The 17730-nt window shown below is 37.4% G+C and overlaps 1 protein-coding gene across 3 annotated transcripts in view; it reads right to left on the bottom strand.

Annotated features, from left to right (window-relative positions):
- The window catches only part of CHD9 (chromodomain helicase DNA binding protein 9), a 244561-nt gene that overhangs the window by 72187 nt on the left and 154644 nt on the right, over positions 1-17730 (bottom strand). For all 3 annotated transcript variants that reach the window (XM_049786049.1, XM_049786050.1, XM_049786051.1), the window contains 8 exons: positions 16914-17000; positions 16564-16701; positions 10786-10907; positions 8981-9224; positions 2949-3125; positions 1884-2027; positions 1514-1769; positions 104-314 (listed from right to left, as the gene is read on the bottom strand). In XM_049786049.1, the coding sequence (XP_049642006.1) occupies positions 104-314; positions 1514-1769; positions 1884-2027; positions 2949-3125; positions 8981-9224; positions 10786-10907; positions 16564-16701; positions 16914-17000 (1379 nt within the window). The remainder of the gene's footprint in view (positions 1-103; positions 315-1513; positions 1770-1883; positions 2028-2948; positions 3126-8980; positions 9225-10785; positions 10908-16563; positions 16702-16913; positions 17001-17730) is intronic.

The following is a 17730-nucleotide window of genomic DNA, read 5'->3' as shown; positions in this document are numbered from 1 at the left end:
ACAGTAGTGTTACTAAGATGAAGTTAATTACAATTTACACAAGATTTATTCTCTATCTTATGTATAATAGAGCACAACTCAGTGGGTAAATTATATGTCTTACCTTTTATGAATAAGATAGTCCTCCAGAATGTCAAGACAGCGTACCATTTGAGAGAAGATGAGCACTTTATGACCCCCTGCTTTCATTTTGGGAAGTAATTTATCAATCAGGACCAATTTACCAGCAGATTGAATCATTGCTTGAAGATGAAAATCAGAAGCAGCTGGATTATATGTGTCTCTAAATTCTCCAAGTATTTTCTCCTCAGCACCTGCCATAGAAATATAAGATAGCAACCCCCAGTTCCTTTAGTGAAAAATAATTTTTTAAATTAGTGCTCCCCTCTACCTCATTACAAATTAGAACTGTCAAATGGAAAGTACACTTTAAAAAATGGGATTATTTGGGGCCGGAGAGATAGCATGGAGGTAAGGCGTTTGCCTTTCATGCAGGAGGTCATTGGTTCAAATCCCGGCGCCCCATATGGTCCCCCGTGCCTGCCAGGAGCAATTTCTGAGCCTGGAGCCAGGAATAATCCCTGAGCACTGCCGGGTGTGACCCAAAAACCAAAAAAAAAAAAAAAAAAAAAAAAAAAAAAAAAAAAAAATGGGATTATTTATCTTTATACCTAACATTCAATATAAATTTTTGTAAGTTGAATGTTAAATGAATGCTCTCATGATCTCACTGAGAATAATCATAAATATTCTACACATACAGTATAATGTTGTTTATCAAAACCAGGTAACCAGAAAAAATTAAAAAGAAAGTCTACAAGTGAGTAAACAATGAGGCTAAATACTGACTTGTTTCAGATAAATTAAAGTGGGAAGTATATTCCCAGGAATAAGTGGAAAGACACATGCTCTGCAAAAATAAACATCTAGAGAACCCAGCAAGACCTTAGAAGTTAATATTACAACAGAAAAAAAGACATTAACAGGGGGAACATGCATTGGAAAGAAATAAAATACAAATTTGGAGGCCCGAAGGTAAGCATTCCTAGTTTTTTGGCATTAAATAAACTGGAGATGTAATTCCAGTTCAAGTTAAAAATACAACACATACTCTTAGAGCCTGATATACTAAAATGAGACACTATCATAGGGTTTATAATGCTCTTAGTTTTTTGTTTCTTTCTAAAAGTGAGGCCACTTTTCTCACTAATGCTCTGATTTTTTTACTACTTTGTCAGACTGATGCAGTGTAGGCCTGGCAGTGATTGGTAGCCACCAGGGATATATCTGCAAATAAAGAACTGGAAATAGAATGCAGAATCTCATGCATCATGAGGAAGATACTGTACCACTTGCGCATTCTCCTTGGCCTGGAACCTGAAGGATTTGTAACACCAGAATGAAAAATTGTAAGGTCACTGGTGTGGAAGTTACAAGCTGTATACTTCTATTGTTTTTATATTAGTGAGAAAACATTTTGAAAAGACCCCCTCCCCCATTTTTTCTTAGCTACCTTTGATAAGATATGGATGATTACAGCATTTTCTGAGCTCCATCATGGTATTTACTAAATTTGGTACATTAGTCTGCCCTGCTCCTTTGGACAAAAATGAAAAGTTCTTCTCCAATATAGCCCGGTAGTATTTCTTTTGAATGTTAGTAAGTTCCACTTCAATAATGGTTTCTTCCTTTGGTGCTAACTTCTTTTCCACATCTTCTTTCAATCGACGCAACATCATCGGTTTCAGAATAGCCTGAAGTTTTTGCACCTACATAAAAAGAGACGAAAAGATACATAAAATAAATGGGAAGTCGGTTACACACATACGCACATTATAACAATATGAGATAGGATGTACTATTTAAAAAAATCAGCAGGATACCTGTTCCTCTGTTTTCAGATCTCCAAATTCTTGCATAAATGTTGATTCAGAAGGAAACCTCAAGGGCTCTAGAAAGTGTAGAAGACTGAACAGTTCTTCAACTGTGTTTTGGAGAGGTGTACCAGTCAAAAGCACTTTGTGTTCCTATAGAGAGCAAAAAAATAATTCAAATCAAATAACATGCATTTGGCCAATTCAGGTTTGATCCCTGAACCCCTTATGGCAGCCCAAACCCACCAGAAATGATGTCTGTGTGCAGATAGAAGTTTGGCCCTAAGCACAGCTGATTGAGCTCACAAATATAAATAAGTTTAAATTCCACATATTAATTACAACTTTACTATCATAAATGAGCTGAATAATTTAACTTTAAAGAAAGGGTGTTTATTGAGGCTAAGGTCTCCTTCACAACACTCAGGTGTTTCTAAGTCCATTTTCATTGATAATGGGTCCAACAATGCAATGTTTGGCTCCAGGAGACTATGGACTTGTGAAGCAGTGAATGTGAGCAATAGGGGCTACATTTAGCAGTTCTGGGGCAGGAGCCTACCAAGCAGTACTGAGGATCAAACTTGGGCCTTCATGCATTAAGACATGTTTTCCAGTGCTTTAAAAGAACAGTCAATGCTAGAAAAAAAAAAAACTTACCATTTTCTTGTAAACAGTACACTTCACTGGAGTTTCTTTTAATTTTATTCTAATTACTCAAACTCTTTGGAATGCAAAAAACTTTTAAGCCTCGGGCATCTGAAACAGCTGAATGGGCTAGGTCAGAGTGTCTGCCCTGCTTTAACTGCATGAAACATTACATCAATTTCTAGCACTGTCTGTCCTCCAGAGCATGGCAGGACAAATGCCCAGGCACCAGAACTCAGCACAAAACAAAACAAAATTTTAAGTGTTTAGAAGACAAATGAGATGTACTTTCCTCCTTAATAAAAGCAAAAAATCTTTATTAAAGGATACAAAAGAGATACTTAAAAAAAAACCCCAACTTTTATTTTAGCTCTCTTAATTTTTTACTAAAGTTCAGAAAAATTAAGTCATAATGATGAAGGTACTTACCAAGTTCATGAGTTTTAGACCTTCTAGAAGTTTACAATTTTTATTTTTTAATCTATGTGCTTCATCAATAATCACACATCTCCATTCAATTGCATTAAGTTCTCCACAGCCTCCAAGAATCATTTCAAATGTGGTTATGATAGCCTGGAATCTGTAAGCTCCGCGAATTATATGCCCCTAGAAATTTATTACAAAATAATAATTTGCTAGAATATTATAATTTAGGTTAAATTCTTGTGTTGAGCAATATCGCTCCTAGGAATATACCCAAGGCATCCCAAAACAATGCTGAAAAGCCCTCTGCACTCCTATGTTTACTGCAACACTATTCACAATAGCCAGAATCTGGAAACAACTCAAGTGTTCAAAAAAATAAGTGGATAAAGAAACTGTGGAACACTACATATCTGTTAGAAAAAATGGAGTCATAAAATCTGCTTATTCATGGATGGTAATGGCAATTATTATGCTGAACAAAAGGAGTCAGAGGGGACAAAGAATGATTGTACTTCTTTGTGGAATATTTAAGGCACTATGGTTATAATATCCAAAGACAATAAAAATGAGGGCCAGAAGGACCATTCCATAGTAGGAAGTTTGCCACGAACAGTGGGGGAATGCAGTTAGGACAGTGAAGGGACTACTATTATGACAATAATAGTTGGAAATGATAAGAACTAGGTGCTGCAAGGAAATGAAGTGATAAGTATGATAATCCTTTAAAAAAATTTACAAACCAGTGTCTAAAAGGAAGAGAGAGAGAGAGAGAGAGAGAGAGAGAGAGAGAGAGAGAGAAAGAGAGAGAGAGAGAGAGAGAGAATGTTTACCATAGAGGCAGGCAGAGGGAGGATTAGGGACATTGGTGGCAGGAAATGTGCAATAGTGAAGGGTGTTGGAAAGTGTATAACTGAAACTTAATCATGAACAACTTTGCAACATTTATCTCATGGTCTCATGGTGATTCAGTTAAACAACTGATTAAAAATAAATTAATTATGGGGCCGGAGAGATAGCACAGTGGTAGGGTGTTTGCCTGGCAAGCAGCTGACCCAGGACCAACGGTGATTCGAATCCTGGCATCCCATATAGTCCCTTCGTGCCTGCCAGGAGCCATTTCTGAGCACAGGGTTACAGGAGTAACACAAGCGCTGCCGGGTGTGGCTCAGAAACCATAATTAGTTAATTAGTGAATTAATTTTTAAAAATTCAAATTCTTGTCAAAAAGTATAAAAATCTTGGGGCTAGAGAGATAGCACAGTGGTAGGGCATTTGCCCTGCATGCAGCCAACCAGGGACAGACCCAGTTCAATTCTTGGCATCCCATATGGTCAGTCTCCTGAGCCTACCAAGAGAGATTTCTGTGCTCAGAGCCAGGAGTAACCCCTGAGCACCACTGAATGTGGCCCCCCAAAAAAGTATAAAACTTAAGACATTTTCTTAAATAATACTCACATTTTTATATTTGAAATGTATACTTAAAATTTTGTAATTTTCCCTGACCTTCTGCTTGATGCTCTACCATCTCCGTTGAGGCCTACCTCCAGTTGACATCACCAGGACTAATCCAGTACTGGAGGCAGAATACCTCTCTTTTGGTGGAACCCGGCAGGTCCCTGACTCATACTAAGGCCCACACCAGAGTTCCTTCCTAACCTTATGCAACAAATCTACTCAACAAATTACATGCTGTTCATAGATATTCCTCCTCTCATTCTGTGAGGATGGGCAGAGAAGACAGAACAATCTCTACCTTAATCCCTCAGCATCTTCCAGGGGGTCCCGGGGGTCTATATAAAAACACTCACCCTAGAACAGCAAAAACACTAGAAAACCAATAGGGAAATTAAGCAGAACTCAAACAAGTTTAATGAGCAAAACTTTAATCACCAAAGATATAAATACCACCAGAAAATCCTGAGTGTTGTTAGTGATTATATGATGAGGATATTCAATGAATTCAAAGAAAGGATAGCACAGCATAGGTAGTCAACAAAGCACAAGAAAGTATGAGAGCTGAAATGTAAAATCTTCTATAGTAAGAATTGAAGAACATGGTCAGTGATTAAAAAGTCATTAGAAGCTCTGAATAGCAGAGTAACAGAAACTGAGCAAAAGATGGAGCTCAAGGAGCTCCAACATAAGGAGGAAACTATTAGAAAACTGCAGCAGGTGTAATATAGTCTAAAAAGAAATGAACAGTGGGGCTGAAGAGATAGCACACTGAGTAGGGTGACTGCCTTGCACGTAGTTGACTCAGATTTTATCTTCAGCTTCCCACATGGTTCCTGAACCTATTGGGAATAATTCCTGAGTGCAGAGCCAGGAGTAAACCCAGACTGCTGCTGGATATGGCCCAAAAATGAGGAGGGAGAGAGGGAGAGAGGGAGAGAGAGAGAGAGAGAGAGAGAGAGAGAGAGTGGTGAGAGAGAGAGAGAGAGAGAGAGTGAGAGAGAGAGAGAGAGAGAGAGGAGGGAGGAGAGAGAGGGGGGGAGAGAGAGGGGGAGAGAGAGAGAGAGAGAGAGAGAGAGAGAAGGAGGGGAGAGAGAGAGAAAGAAACAGTTTAAGAGAACCATAAGAATTATGAGTCCCTAAAAAACAAAAAGGCAAATGTGATGAAGAAACAATAGTTACAGAAATCGTAATTATGTACTTTGGCATGTTGAAGATTACAGACCCAAGAGGTCTAAAAGGTCCCAGTGAAAATAACCCAATTAGAAAAACCCCAAGAGACATCATAATCAAAAAGACAAAATCCAAAGATAAATACTGAAAGCAGCTAAATGAAAAGAGGAATTTGCACACAAAGGAAAGCTCATAAGATGTTCAGCAAATTGATGAAATGAGACTCTCTGAGCCAGAATATGGGAGCATATGGTACAAAAAAAGTCAATGAAATGAATATCTCATCAAGAATACTCTATATAGCAAGATTATTATTATTATTATTATTGGTTTTTGGGTCACACCCGTCACTGCTCAGGGGTTACTCCTGGCAGCGCTCAGGGGCCACACCTGGCTCCATGCTCAGAAATCGCTCTTGGCAGGTTTGGGGGACCAAATGGGATGCCAGGATTAGAACCACCATCCTTCTGTATAAAAGGCATACACCATACCTCCAGGCTATCTCTCTGGCCCCCAATCCATTTTTCTTTTTCTTTTTCTTTTTTTTTTTTTTGGTCACAACCGGCAGTGCTCAGGGGCCACTCCTGGCCCCAGAAATCGCTCCTGGAAGGCACGGGGGACCATATGGGATGCCGGGATTAGAACAGCCTTCCTTCTGCATGTAAGGCAAATACATTACCTCCATGCTATCTCTCCAGCCCCAACCCATTTTTCTTAAGCATATCTTTTTATGATACCCTGTATTTGTAAAATTCTACAGATATAAATTTAATAATAAAACACCATAGAAGGAAATGAGATTATAAACTAATTACCATAGGATTCAGAGGTTCAAAAGTGGTAATTTCCAATAGAATTTAATAATGTATATTAAATATAGGACTAATAAAAAGCTTAAAACTTAATATCATAAACATTATTTTTAACCAGAATGGTAGCTCTGTTAACACAGTTAAAGGAATACCACCTCATTTTTTTTTTTTTTTTTTTTTTTGGGCCACACAGATCTGGGCCATGCTCAGGGGTTACAGCTGGCTCTGTGCTCAGAAGTTACTTCTAGCAGGCTCAGGGGACCATTAGGATGCTGGGGATTAAACCTGGGTTGGCTGTGTGCAAGGCAAAAGCCCTAACCATAGTGCTGTGCTCCAGCCAGAAATTTTGTTTATTTTTTTATCCCAAGAAACATAACAGGCTGTTAAGAATCCATCACATCCATTCTTGGTGGTACTTGGGGGCCATTTGATACCAAACAGTAAACTCAAAACCACATAATCTTAAACATGTGCTCTACTACTTGGCCTACCTCCTCGTTTTTGCAGGGAGGGAAAGGATGAACAATTTTTGTTCCTGTTCAGACGAACATGTGCAGTGCCAAATATCAAACTTACGTTGATCAAATGTGAGGCAACTACTTTAATCCCTGTGCTATCTCTCTGGCCCTCCATATTTCTTGATATATTATTTTTAGCCTAAAAATAGTCATGCTACTTCTATTCAAAACTGCAACTTAGCACTTTGTTGTTTAGTGTTAACATTCTGCTAAAATTTTTTCTTATACCTATGCTTTCACTTCAAAAACATTAAAATTTAGCATTTGCTAAAATTTTTAATTTGTTAAATGGAGCATAAAGTGATTGGAAGGCTTCCTTTATGCTGAAACCACCATCTTTCAGTTTTTTCCATTAAATCCACAAACAAAACCAACATAAGGGAAGAGGAGGGGCACCAGCACTAGAACTTTTAAAAAACATGATCTGTAGACATGAAAAGAGTGGGTATTATTCAAAAAGGAATACCCCACAAATGTTACCATGGAAAAACTGGAAGTCTATTACATTACCCAGCACGCTGTTGCCATTGTCATAAACAAAAAAAGTAAAGGACAAGATTCTTTTTTTTTTTTTTTTTTTTTGGTTTTTGGGCCACACCCGGTGACGCTCAGGGGTTACTCCTGGCTATGCGCTCAGAAGTCGCTCCTGGCTTGGGGGACCATATGGGACGCCGGGGGATCGAACCGGGGTCCGTCTCCTAGGCTAGCGCAGGTAAGGCAGGCACCTTACCTCCAGCGCCACCGCCCGGCCCCAGGACAAGATTCTTGCCAAGAGAATATTCATATTGAGCATATTAAGCACTTTGAGTCGAGACAGCTTTCTAAAGCAGATGAAGAAAATGATGAAAAAAATATGGAGGGGGCCGGAGAGGTAGCATGGAGGTAAGTCATTTGCCTTGCATGCAGGACAGTGGTTCGAATCCTGGCATCCCATATGGTCCCCCGAGCCTGCCAGGAGTGATTTCTGAGTGCATAGCCAGGAGTAAACCCTGAGCGCTGCCGGGCGTGACCAAAAACCAAAGGGGGAAGGGAAGAAGGAAGCCAAAGAGAAAGTGACTTCGGTTCAATTGAAGAGTCAGCTGCTCCATCCAGTGAAACACACTTTGTGAGAACCAATAGAAAGAAGCCTAAGCTACTGGAATACACTCTTTTTTTTTTTTTTGGGTCACACCCGGCAGTGCTCATGGGTTACTCCTGGCTCCATGCTCAGAAATTGCTCCTGGCAGGCACGGGGGACCATATGGGACGCCGGGATTTGAACCGATGACCTTCTGCATGAAAGGCAAACGCCTTACCTCCATGCTATCTCTCCGGCCCCTGGAATACACTCTTAGGAATTTATGGCACCGTAAGTATTTTTTAAATAAAAAGACACAGGCTGGAGAGATAGCATGGAGGTAAGGTGTTTCCCTTGCATGCAGAAGGACGGTTGTTCGAATCCCGGCATCCTATATGGTCCCCTGAGCCTGCCAGGAGTGATTTCTGAGCATAGAGCCAGGAGTAACTCATGAGCGCTGCCAGGTGTGACCCAAAACCAAAAAATAAATAAATAAAAAGACACAGGGCCGGAATGATAGCACAGTGTTAGGGCATTTGCCTTGCATGTGACTGACCCAGTTGGACCCGGTTCAATCCCCAGCATCCCATATGGTCCCCCAAGCCAGGAGTGATTTCTGAGCACATACCCAGGAGTGGCACCGGGTGTGGTCCCAAAACAAACAACACAAAATTTAAAAATAAATAGACATACGAATTATTTAGAAAGATAAATAAAAATGACTGGAGGATAGTAGAGGTATGATTATTATCAGAATAAATTTAACTTATATTTAAAAATGAGCTAAAATAATACAAATTTGTGCCTGTCCATGAATCAAAGTATTTTATTATAGTGAATAGAAAATAAATCTTATACTTGTCAATAAGCTACTAAAGTTTATTGTTAAATAAGGATAGCAAAGAGATGAACTAAGATCTAAGCAATTAATATCTATACTTTCATTTGAAAGGTATCAATATGCATTGCTTATTCCGTTCAAACCTGACTTTTGAAACAATGAACAAATTATCACCAACATACCTGTGAATCCCTGAAATACATCTCATATTGCTGTATCATCTGCCTGCTAATCATGCTCCCATGATAAACCACAACATTAATATCTGTCCACGTACGAAATTCTCTTTCCCAGTTTGCAATAGTAGAAAGTGGAGCAATAATTAGGAAAGGTCCTCTTATACCAGTCAGAAGGATTTCGTAAAGGAATGTAATTGACTGAATGGTTTTGCCAAGACCCATTTCATCTGCTAAAATGCAGTTTCGTCTGAAACAAATAAACAGATTCATGTAAACACTGGCTTTTTTTCATTATATTAATATATTGTTTTTAAAGATAAATCCACAAACACGATCAAAGATCACAAGTTGAAGAACAGACTAAACATTACAATTTCATTAAACTTCTGCAAAGGAAAAATTCTATTTTTGATTTCCCAAATAAAGATGTAACTAATTTTGTTCATATTGGGGCCATACTTCTTAGTTCTTGGAGAACCATGAGATGCCAGGGATTGAACTTAGGCCTCTGACATAAACTCATTCCCTTAAACCTTCTCAATAGCCCAGATGGCTGATTAAGAGTGAATTATTATGTTTGGAGGTACTCAGGAGTTACCACTGGCAATGCTCATGGGATCATATGCGAGATATGAACTAGGATTGCAGTCATCCAGAGTCACATGTTAAGGCAAATGTCTTACCTCCTGTGGCCTTATTTTTAAAGAATTAAATAGTAAGACCCAGGCAAACTACATAGTTACAAGGCATTTATTAAATTGGATTGGATTGAAATATTGGACTGGAAGACCCGATTCCAAGAAAGGAGGCTGTTGTGGAGTTCCTGAATATCACAAGGCATGGTTCTTCATATCTCATAATCCCCACTCCAAAAAAAATCCACCTCAGCAAAGCATCCAAAAGTTTAAAATTAAACAACCTAAAGTCAAAGAAAAGGTGCAAGGGAAGAAGTAAAGGTATGGTAAATAGGGGCCAGAGAGCTAGCATGGAGATAAGGCATTTGCATTGCATGCAGAAGGACAGTGGTTCGAATCCTAACATCCCATATGGTCCCCCGAGCCTGCTGGGGGCGATTTCTGAGCATAGAGCCAGGAGTAGCCCGAGTGCTACAGGGTAATAGAAACATTGATTAATAAAGACCAAAATAAATTTGTCAAACCGTTTTCATGGCACTTTTTTTTCATATTGATTTTTGGAGTACAACCAGTGTTGAGCAGGGGTTATTCCTGATTTTGCACTTAGGAGTACCCCCTGGCTGTGTTTGAGGGACCATATGTGGTGCCAGGGATTAGACTAGGATTAGCTATATGAAAGGAAAACAATCTGCCCCCTTTCTAGCCATGAAATATTCTTTTGGAAAAAAAAATCAATAATTACAAAATATAAATCAAAGTGAAGAGCAATGAGTTAATAGGTTCCTATAGTCCACTTGCTTTTGTTATTATTGCTATATAACAGCTTATATTTTCTTGTTCATATATATTACAATAATTTCTTAATCATGATACAAATTATTCCTTTAAAATTATTTGTATCTATATAAAAATGTCCATAAAGCATTTAAAACAACTTGGTAAATAATAAAGAAGTTAATTCATTTTGATGTACTTACTTTTTTCTTTTCAGACTGGCATATATTTAAAGGAAGTAACTAATAAAACCCTAATTTAAAAAGTTAAGTCTTTTCCTGAATAACCACACTTATAACATGAAAATTCCATGATTGAAGAAGTAGTAACGTAATTTTCCTATATCTTAACATATAAAAGTAGCACAGTAAAGTTTTCTTCTATTAAGAAATGACATACCTATTATACCAATTGAACAAGAGCCAGTTGAGTCCTTCCAGTTGGTATTCCCTGAGTTGATTGCCATTTTTATACTCCCTGGATTGTTCTATTTTTTTCCAAATATTAGAGGGAGGACGATCCTTTGTGGAAAAGTAAAGCATGATGTGTTTTAGGTTTTTTTTATTCTTCTCATACATAGTAAAATCATTGCTTTAAAATAACCATAGAAACAAAACATCATATGGTATAATAAAATTATTTTAACATTGAGAGCTCAAACTAATTCTGTATTATAAACATTTCCAGAAAATGAAGAGGAATATTACAAATTACTTTATAAAGTTGTGATACCAAATTAGACAATTATGCACGAAACTACTGCTGGTAGGAATGCTGCGTGATCCAACCTGATGAAAAACACTATGGAGGGGTCTCAGTAAACTCAAAATTGAGCTGCCATATGACCCAGTAATCTCATTTTTGGGTATCTATGCCCAGGCAGAAAAACATTAATCTAAAAGGATGTGTGCACACTGCTATTTATTGCAGCACTCAGTATAATAGCTAAGCCTTAGAATTAACTTATATGTCCAACAATAGATGAGTGGATCATAAAGATGTGGTACATACGTAAAATGGAATACTACACAGCTGTAAAGAGCGATGCAATCACGCAATTTGCTGGAACACAGATAGAACTGGAAGATATTATATTAAATGAAGTAAGCCAGAAGGATAAATATAGAATGACATAATATCTGCAGGAAGAAATGCAATGGTTTAAATGGGTGTTGTCTCGAACAACCTTGACCCCAGAGTATAGGAAGGAGAAGGAAAGAAACTGAGTGAAAGGGGAGAATAATATAAAAGGATGGGAGCCAGGGGTCAAGTGATCTCAGGTGCATTGGTGGTGTTAAAAAAGGACAAAACTAAATATCCCAGCCAAAGTCAACATTAATAGAATCAACAAACCCAAACTTTAACCATCTAGACTTAAAATGGGCCTGTTATACTGGCAGGGAGCAAGGGAAGGTGATATTGGATGCACTTGGAAAATTGGTGGAGGCAGGTTGGCAATAGTGGTGGGATTGGGCCTGATTCATTATATGTCTAAATCCCAACTATGAAGGACTTTGTAAATGACAATGCTGTCAATAAAAACAAACAAATAAACAATGGGCCGGTGAGGTGGCGCTAGAGGTAAGGTGTCCAAGGAAGGACCGCAGTTGATCCCCCGGTGTCCCATATGGTCCCCCCAAGCCAGGTAAGGCGTTTGCCTTGAATGCGGCCAACATAGGATGGACCCGGGCTCAAATACGGCATCCCATCTGGTCCCCCGAGCCTGCCAGGAGCAACTTCTGAGTGCAGTGCGAGGAGTAATCCCTGAGTGCCGCCAGGTGTGACCCAAAAACCAAACCCCCCCAAAAACAAAACAAAACAAAACAGCTTTGAGGTCTAAAAAAACAGCTTTGAGGTCTAAAAAATACTTATCAATAATCCCGCATAAACAGAGGAATACAAAATTCACAGAAAATTCTTGCACATGAAATTTAAGAATACCTAAAGGTTTTTGTCTTTTGTAAAAAATAACATGCGTTTTTTTCCTTTTGGACCTTCCCAGTGGTACTAGGCAGTACCACTAGTTTTAACTGGGAAACCAACCATTGTTGGGAATTAAACCATCATTTGAAGCATTTGCTCCAACTCTTTGAGCTACATCCCTGGCTCACAAGTAGGGTACTTTGTAGGAACAATAAGTTTAAATGTGGTAACTAACCAGATTATCAATAACAAAAATAAATCTCAAGAGATGCAGAAAAAGAAATGGTAAAATTAAGAATCTGGTATAAAATCTCATTAAACTTTCAAAGGGAATTTTTCAATCTGATACATATATGAAAAAGCCAAAATTAATATTAGGATTAAGATGAAAAAACTGAACTATCTTTTCTTAAGATCAGGAAAATTCCAAACTATTTAATTTAACTACTTTTATTCAACACTGCACTGTAGTAGTTATAGTAAATAGCTTGCTACACTATAAATCTAACCCCTGGGTCTGCTTTAACAGTCACTCACCCCATTTCATGAATACACAGCCTCCAAACTATGCATAGAAAAATATTTTTTTTTTGTGAAAACCACCCAAAACAAGCTGAAGGACACCTATATATGAATGAATTTGAAAAACACTTCAAATAGGTAGATGAGGCTAGAAGAACTTTGCCATATTCATGTATCATGAATGGTGACGCACAACTGAGGACCGAGGGAACTTAACCTGAGTGAAGAATTTTAATCCTAAATCTGACAGGTCAGTTTTTAACATCTGCACTACACCTAAGATAAAGAGTCCTCAAAATATCTGATTTTGCAGTTCAGCAGTTTTCTGTACAAAACAACCACAAGGTCATAGCAAACTGAGAAACAGTGTTTTTGTTTTTTTTAAATAGAATCTATACCCAGTGATGCCTACAAAGACCATCGCTACTTCCATAAAGCTTGGCATTATGGAAGAAAGTGGGTTTTTGTTGTTGATCTGTTTCGACTAAAAACAGTGATGTTTTTTAACCTAAGGCCTCTCACATGGGAGTTGCCTCACTGGGCCTGAGAAATAGTTCTTAAAGAGCTCAACCGGAGTTCAGTTGGCTACCTATCAGGACCTTGTGTGTTTGGCTAAACAGTGAGATGTTTGTTTTGTTTGGGGGCTACTCCAGGTGATACTAAGGAATTATTCTGGTGCTGATGGGATACCATATGGGATGCTAGGAATTGAAGCCGGTTGGCTGCTTGCAAGAGAAATGTCCTACCTGTTTGTACTATCACTCTGGCCCCTCTGACATATATTAGGTCTTTGTTCATACACTGAAGTTCAATTCCCAGCACTGTATTTGATATAGCTCTGGTGCCTGAGTAACTTTGGGCTGGAACACAAACCCTCAGAACACAGAGCCATGTCCAACATTGTTGGTAGTGACTTGTAGGCCTCTAAGTATTGCTAGGGAGGATCCTCACCGCACCTCTAAACATTATATTTATTGTGTTTATACATGTGTATAAATATATGAAACATCATTTACATATATAGCTAAGTTTATTCAAATAAATTTTCCCTCAGCAATTAAAACATTAAAAACATTAAAACAAAAAAAACATTATTTCAGGGGCTGGAGTGATAGAACAGCAGGTAGGGTACATGCCTTGTAGGCAAACTGATCCAGATTCGATTCCTGCAATCCATATGGTGCCAATCCCCAGTAGGAGTGATTCTGTAGCACAGAGCCAGAAGTAAATACTGAGCATCATAGGGTGGTAAACCAAAAACTAAAAGCTTTGATCATGATAACTGATATTAAATATTACAAAACAACAACTATACTTGATAATTATGACTGAAAACCAGACAGGTTATTAGTATAATGAAAACACAATTGGTAATTAAAGATCTTTTGTTATTTAATGCAACTTGAGCTAGCTAATGAATTATATCTTTCTATTTTTTGCAAGTTTGTTTCTTGTTTTTTGCACCATACTCAGTGATGTTTAGGGGTTAATCTTAGCTCTGTGCTCAGAAATCTCTCCTGGCAGGCTCAGGGGATCATATGGGATGCCGGGTATCAAACCCAGGCCCATCTTGGATCAGCAGCATGTAAGGAAAATGCCCTACCGCTGTGCTATCCGTTCTGGCCTCAAGACTTTTATCTTAAGGTAGTTAAAAGTCAGCTGAGCCCCCTTTTACTATATTGTTTTAAAGAGGTTTTTCCTAATAGTGGTCATCAAAATTACCATATGTTTAAAACACAACCAAATTATATATGCCTAGGGTCTGTGCTCATTGTGCAGCAAGAAAATAGAAATCATGCAGCTATAATTTTTAAAAAGTTGCACAAATGGGGCCCAGAGAGATAGCATGGAGGTAAAGCGTTTGCCTTTCACACAGAAGGTCGGTGGTTCGAATCCTGGCGTCCCATATGGTTCCCCGAGCCTGCCAGGAGCGACTTCTGAGCATAGAGCCAGGAGTAACCCCTGAGCACTGCTGGGTGTGACCCCCCCCCAAAAAAAAAAAGGTTGCACAAATGATGATAGGCATCTCCAATTGAAAACCTCTGATTAATTAGTCTAATGGCCACATCCATAAGAAAATATTTTTCTTTCATAATATCCCTTGATCAACTTCTCCCTAACTGTATCAAAGAATGAAATTTGAAGTCAAAAGAATGGAAGTAAAGTGTATTCTTGGTAACAAGTAAAGATATTAGTAAAGATCAAGTTTAGAATACAAAAAGATAAAAAATTTTTTATAAAAACAATATGATCGCTTCCATGGAAGGGATCCATTTCCTCCTCTTACATCACATCTCTACATTTTTCATGGCAGCCTTCCTCACTCTGGTGCTAATCCCAAAGTGGTCTGTTCCGGTCTTCATGTATAAACTCCTTCTGTAGTGAAGTAAGAAATTTCTATGACCAAATTATATTTGAAAAAGGACGGGCCTGAATGTTTAATAAAATCATAATATATCTATTTAATGTGAATTTCTTTTCATTGGCTCCCAAATCTATATTCACATGACAATAATCTTGTCTTAAAAATATTTAAGTTTAAAAAGATGATATACTTATTAGCAATATGATAAATGAATTTGTCATAGCCTTTATAAAATCTAGCTTTTGTACTAAAAACATCTTGAGTAGGTTCCTTTTTCTTAGGCAAGATATTCAAATATAAGAAAATATAAGAACAGTGTTTTACCTAATTTATGTTTCAAACGATAATCTCTAAAAAAATATTCTCATAAACTAGTTATGGAAAAATAAAGTGGTTTATATAAAGGGACTTTTTATAGAAGATTAGTTATTTAAAAGCTAAAACTAATGTTCTTAAAAAATGCTTCAGAAACACAGAAAAGAAAACCTCTTTATTTCTGTTTGTTTGGGGGCCACATACAGCAAGGCTCAGGTATTACTTCTGGCTCTGCTCTCAGGAATTACTCCTGACAATGCTTGGAGTGATGCTAGAGATTGAACCCGGGTTGGACACATGCAAGGCAAATGTCCTACTCACTATATTATCACTCGGACTCCTAAAAAATCTTTTAAATTCAGAGATGAGACAGGAATGCCTATAAGGCTAGAGAGAGTTAAGAGACAGTACAGAAAGAAGTGCTGACCAGGTTTTGTTTCCCAACACCATATTATGGTTCCTGAGTAGTGGCATGAGTGATAACTTAAATAAGCCCTGAATAGCCCTAAACATTGTAGGCATGACCCAACTACTTTCAACCCACACCCCAAGAAAATATGCAATACTTTGGAGGGGAAATTTGAAATAAAATACATATTAAAATCTTGAATGCACATATGCTCTCATCAAGCATCATTACTTCCATTTTATCTTAAAGAAGTGTACAAAGAAGCTCAACATTCAGCATCATTTATAATAGTTTTAAAAAAAAGGAATATTGGAGCTGGAACAATAGAACAGTGGGTAGGGCACTTGTCTGACATATGACTGACCCAGGTCCTATCCTGGGCATCCTATATGCTCCCCTGAACCTGTCAGGAATAATTCCTGAGTGTAGAACCAGGAATAATGCCTGAGCACTACCAGGTGTTGCCCAAAAACCATAATTAAAACCAAAACAAAACAAAAAAGAGGAATATTCACTAAATAAATTTAAATATAGATAATATGATATAGCAATATCAAAATTTCAATACTCTACCAAAGACTAAAGTAAAAACATTTTTAAATGTTAGTTGCAAATAGATTATGAAAATAAAATATATTTTTACCAAATGTCTTGTGTCAGGCCTTGCAGCTTGCAATTGTTCAAACTCCTCTATTTTTGCAAGATCTACATCTTCTTTTAATTCCCAAGTACTATCTTCATATGGTAATGAACACCACTTTACTAAGTAGTAAATAATAGGCTGTAAAAAAGATTTTTATTTACAATTTTACCATTTTTTGCAAAGCTTAGATGTTGTATAAAATGAGAATAAAGTGTAAATACATCAATATAGAACAATTAAAAACAAATTAAAACATTTTTGTGTTTTTAGGTCTTAACTTTTAAAAGGTAGCTTGATTATTTCCAAAAGTTTTAGATTTTTTTTCAATAATGACTTTTCCAAATATTTACCTCACCAGTATCTTTATCTTCACAAAAAGAGACTTCTAAAACTCTGTCTACTTCAACATAGTCTGGGTTGAATGGTTCTTCTTCCATCTAAAATTAATAGTTAAAATAAAAAGTAAACAATACTTGGCAAAACAGAAAGATGAAAATTACAAGTAACTCACCATTCACTAAAGAATAAATAAGTTGCATTTCAAATTAAATTACCAAAGGGAAACAAAAATATTTGTATTTTAATTTTCAAATAAATCCATGTTGTCTATTTTATAATTACCATGTTGTACAGCAACATCAACCAAATAAGTAAAACAGCTAAAAATAAGGTACTCCACCAGACATTATTCTGAAAGATAACTTTTTAAAAAACTGTCCAAAAGCAGCCCTTTTATCATTCTTCCTATCTTTCCTGAGGTCTAAAGACCAATCATGTAACTGGTATCTCATCTTTCTTTTTGCTGTGAAAGGGATCAAATCCAAGAGGATATATATGTCTGAGGTATATTTCCACTGAGCACATCGCTGGCCACCCAAACACTTTTTGCCATGGTTCCCATTCTTTTTTTGTATTTATTTTTTAAAAATGGTGTTTTTAAGGCATATTCATTTAGTTAATTGCAAAACTATCTGAGCTACCTCAAACTCAAATAAACTAATTTAATTCTTCAGGCTCTACTGTACTACTTAACTTTTTTTTTTGTTCGTTTGTTTTTTGGGTCCTACCTGTTTGATGCTCGGGTTACTCCTGGCTAAGCGCTCAGAAATTGCCCCTGGCTTTGGGGGACCATATGGGACGCCAGGGGATCTAAGCAAGGTCCTTCCT

The sequence above is a fragment of the Suncus etruscus genome, chromosome 14 (assembly GCF_024139225.1).
Source record: "Suncus etruscus isolate mSunEtr1 chromosome 14, mSunEtr1.pri.cur, whole genome shotgun sequence".
In the NCBI taxonomy this organism is placed as follows: domain Eukaryota; kingdom Metazoa; phylum Chordata; class Mammalia; order Eulipotyphla; family Soricidae; genus Suncus; species Suncus etruscus.
This window is presented reverse-complemented; position numbering and strand designations above follow the sequence as displayed.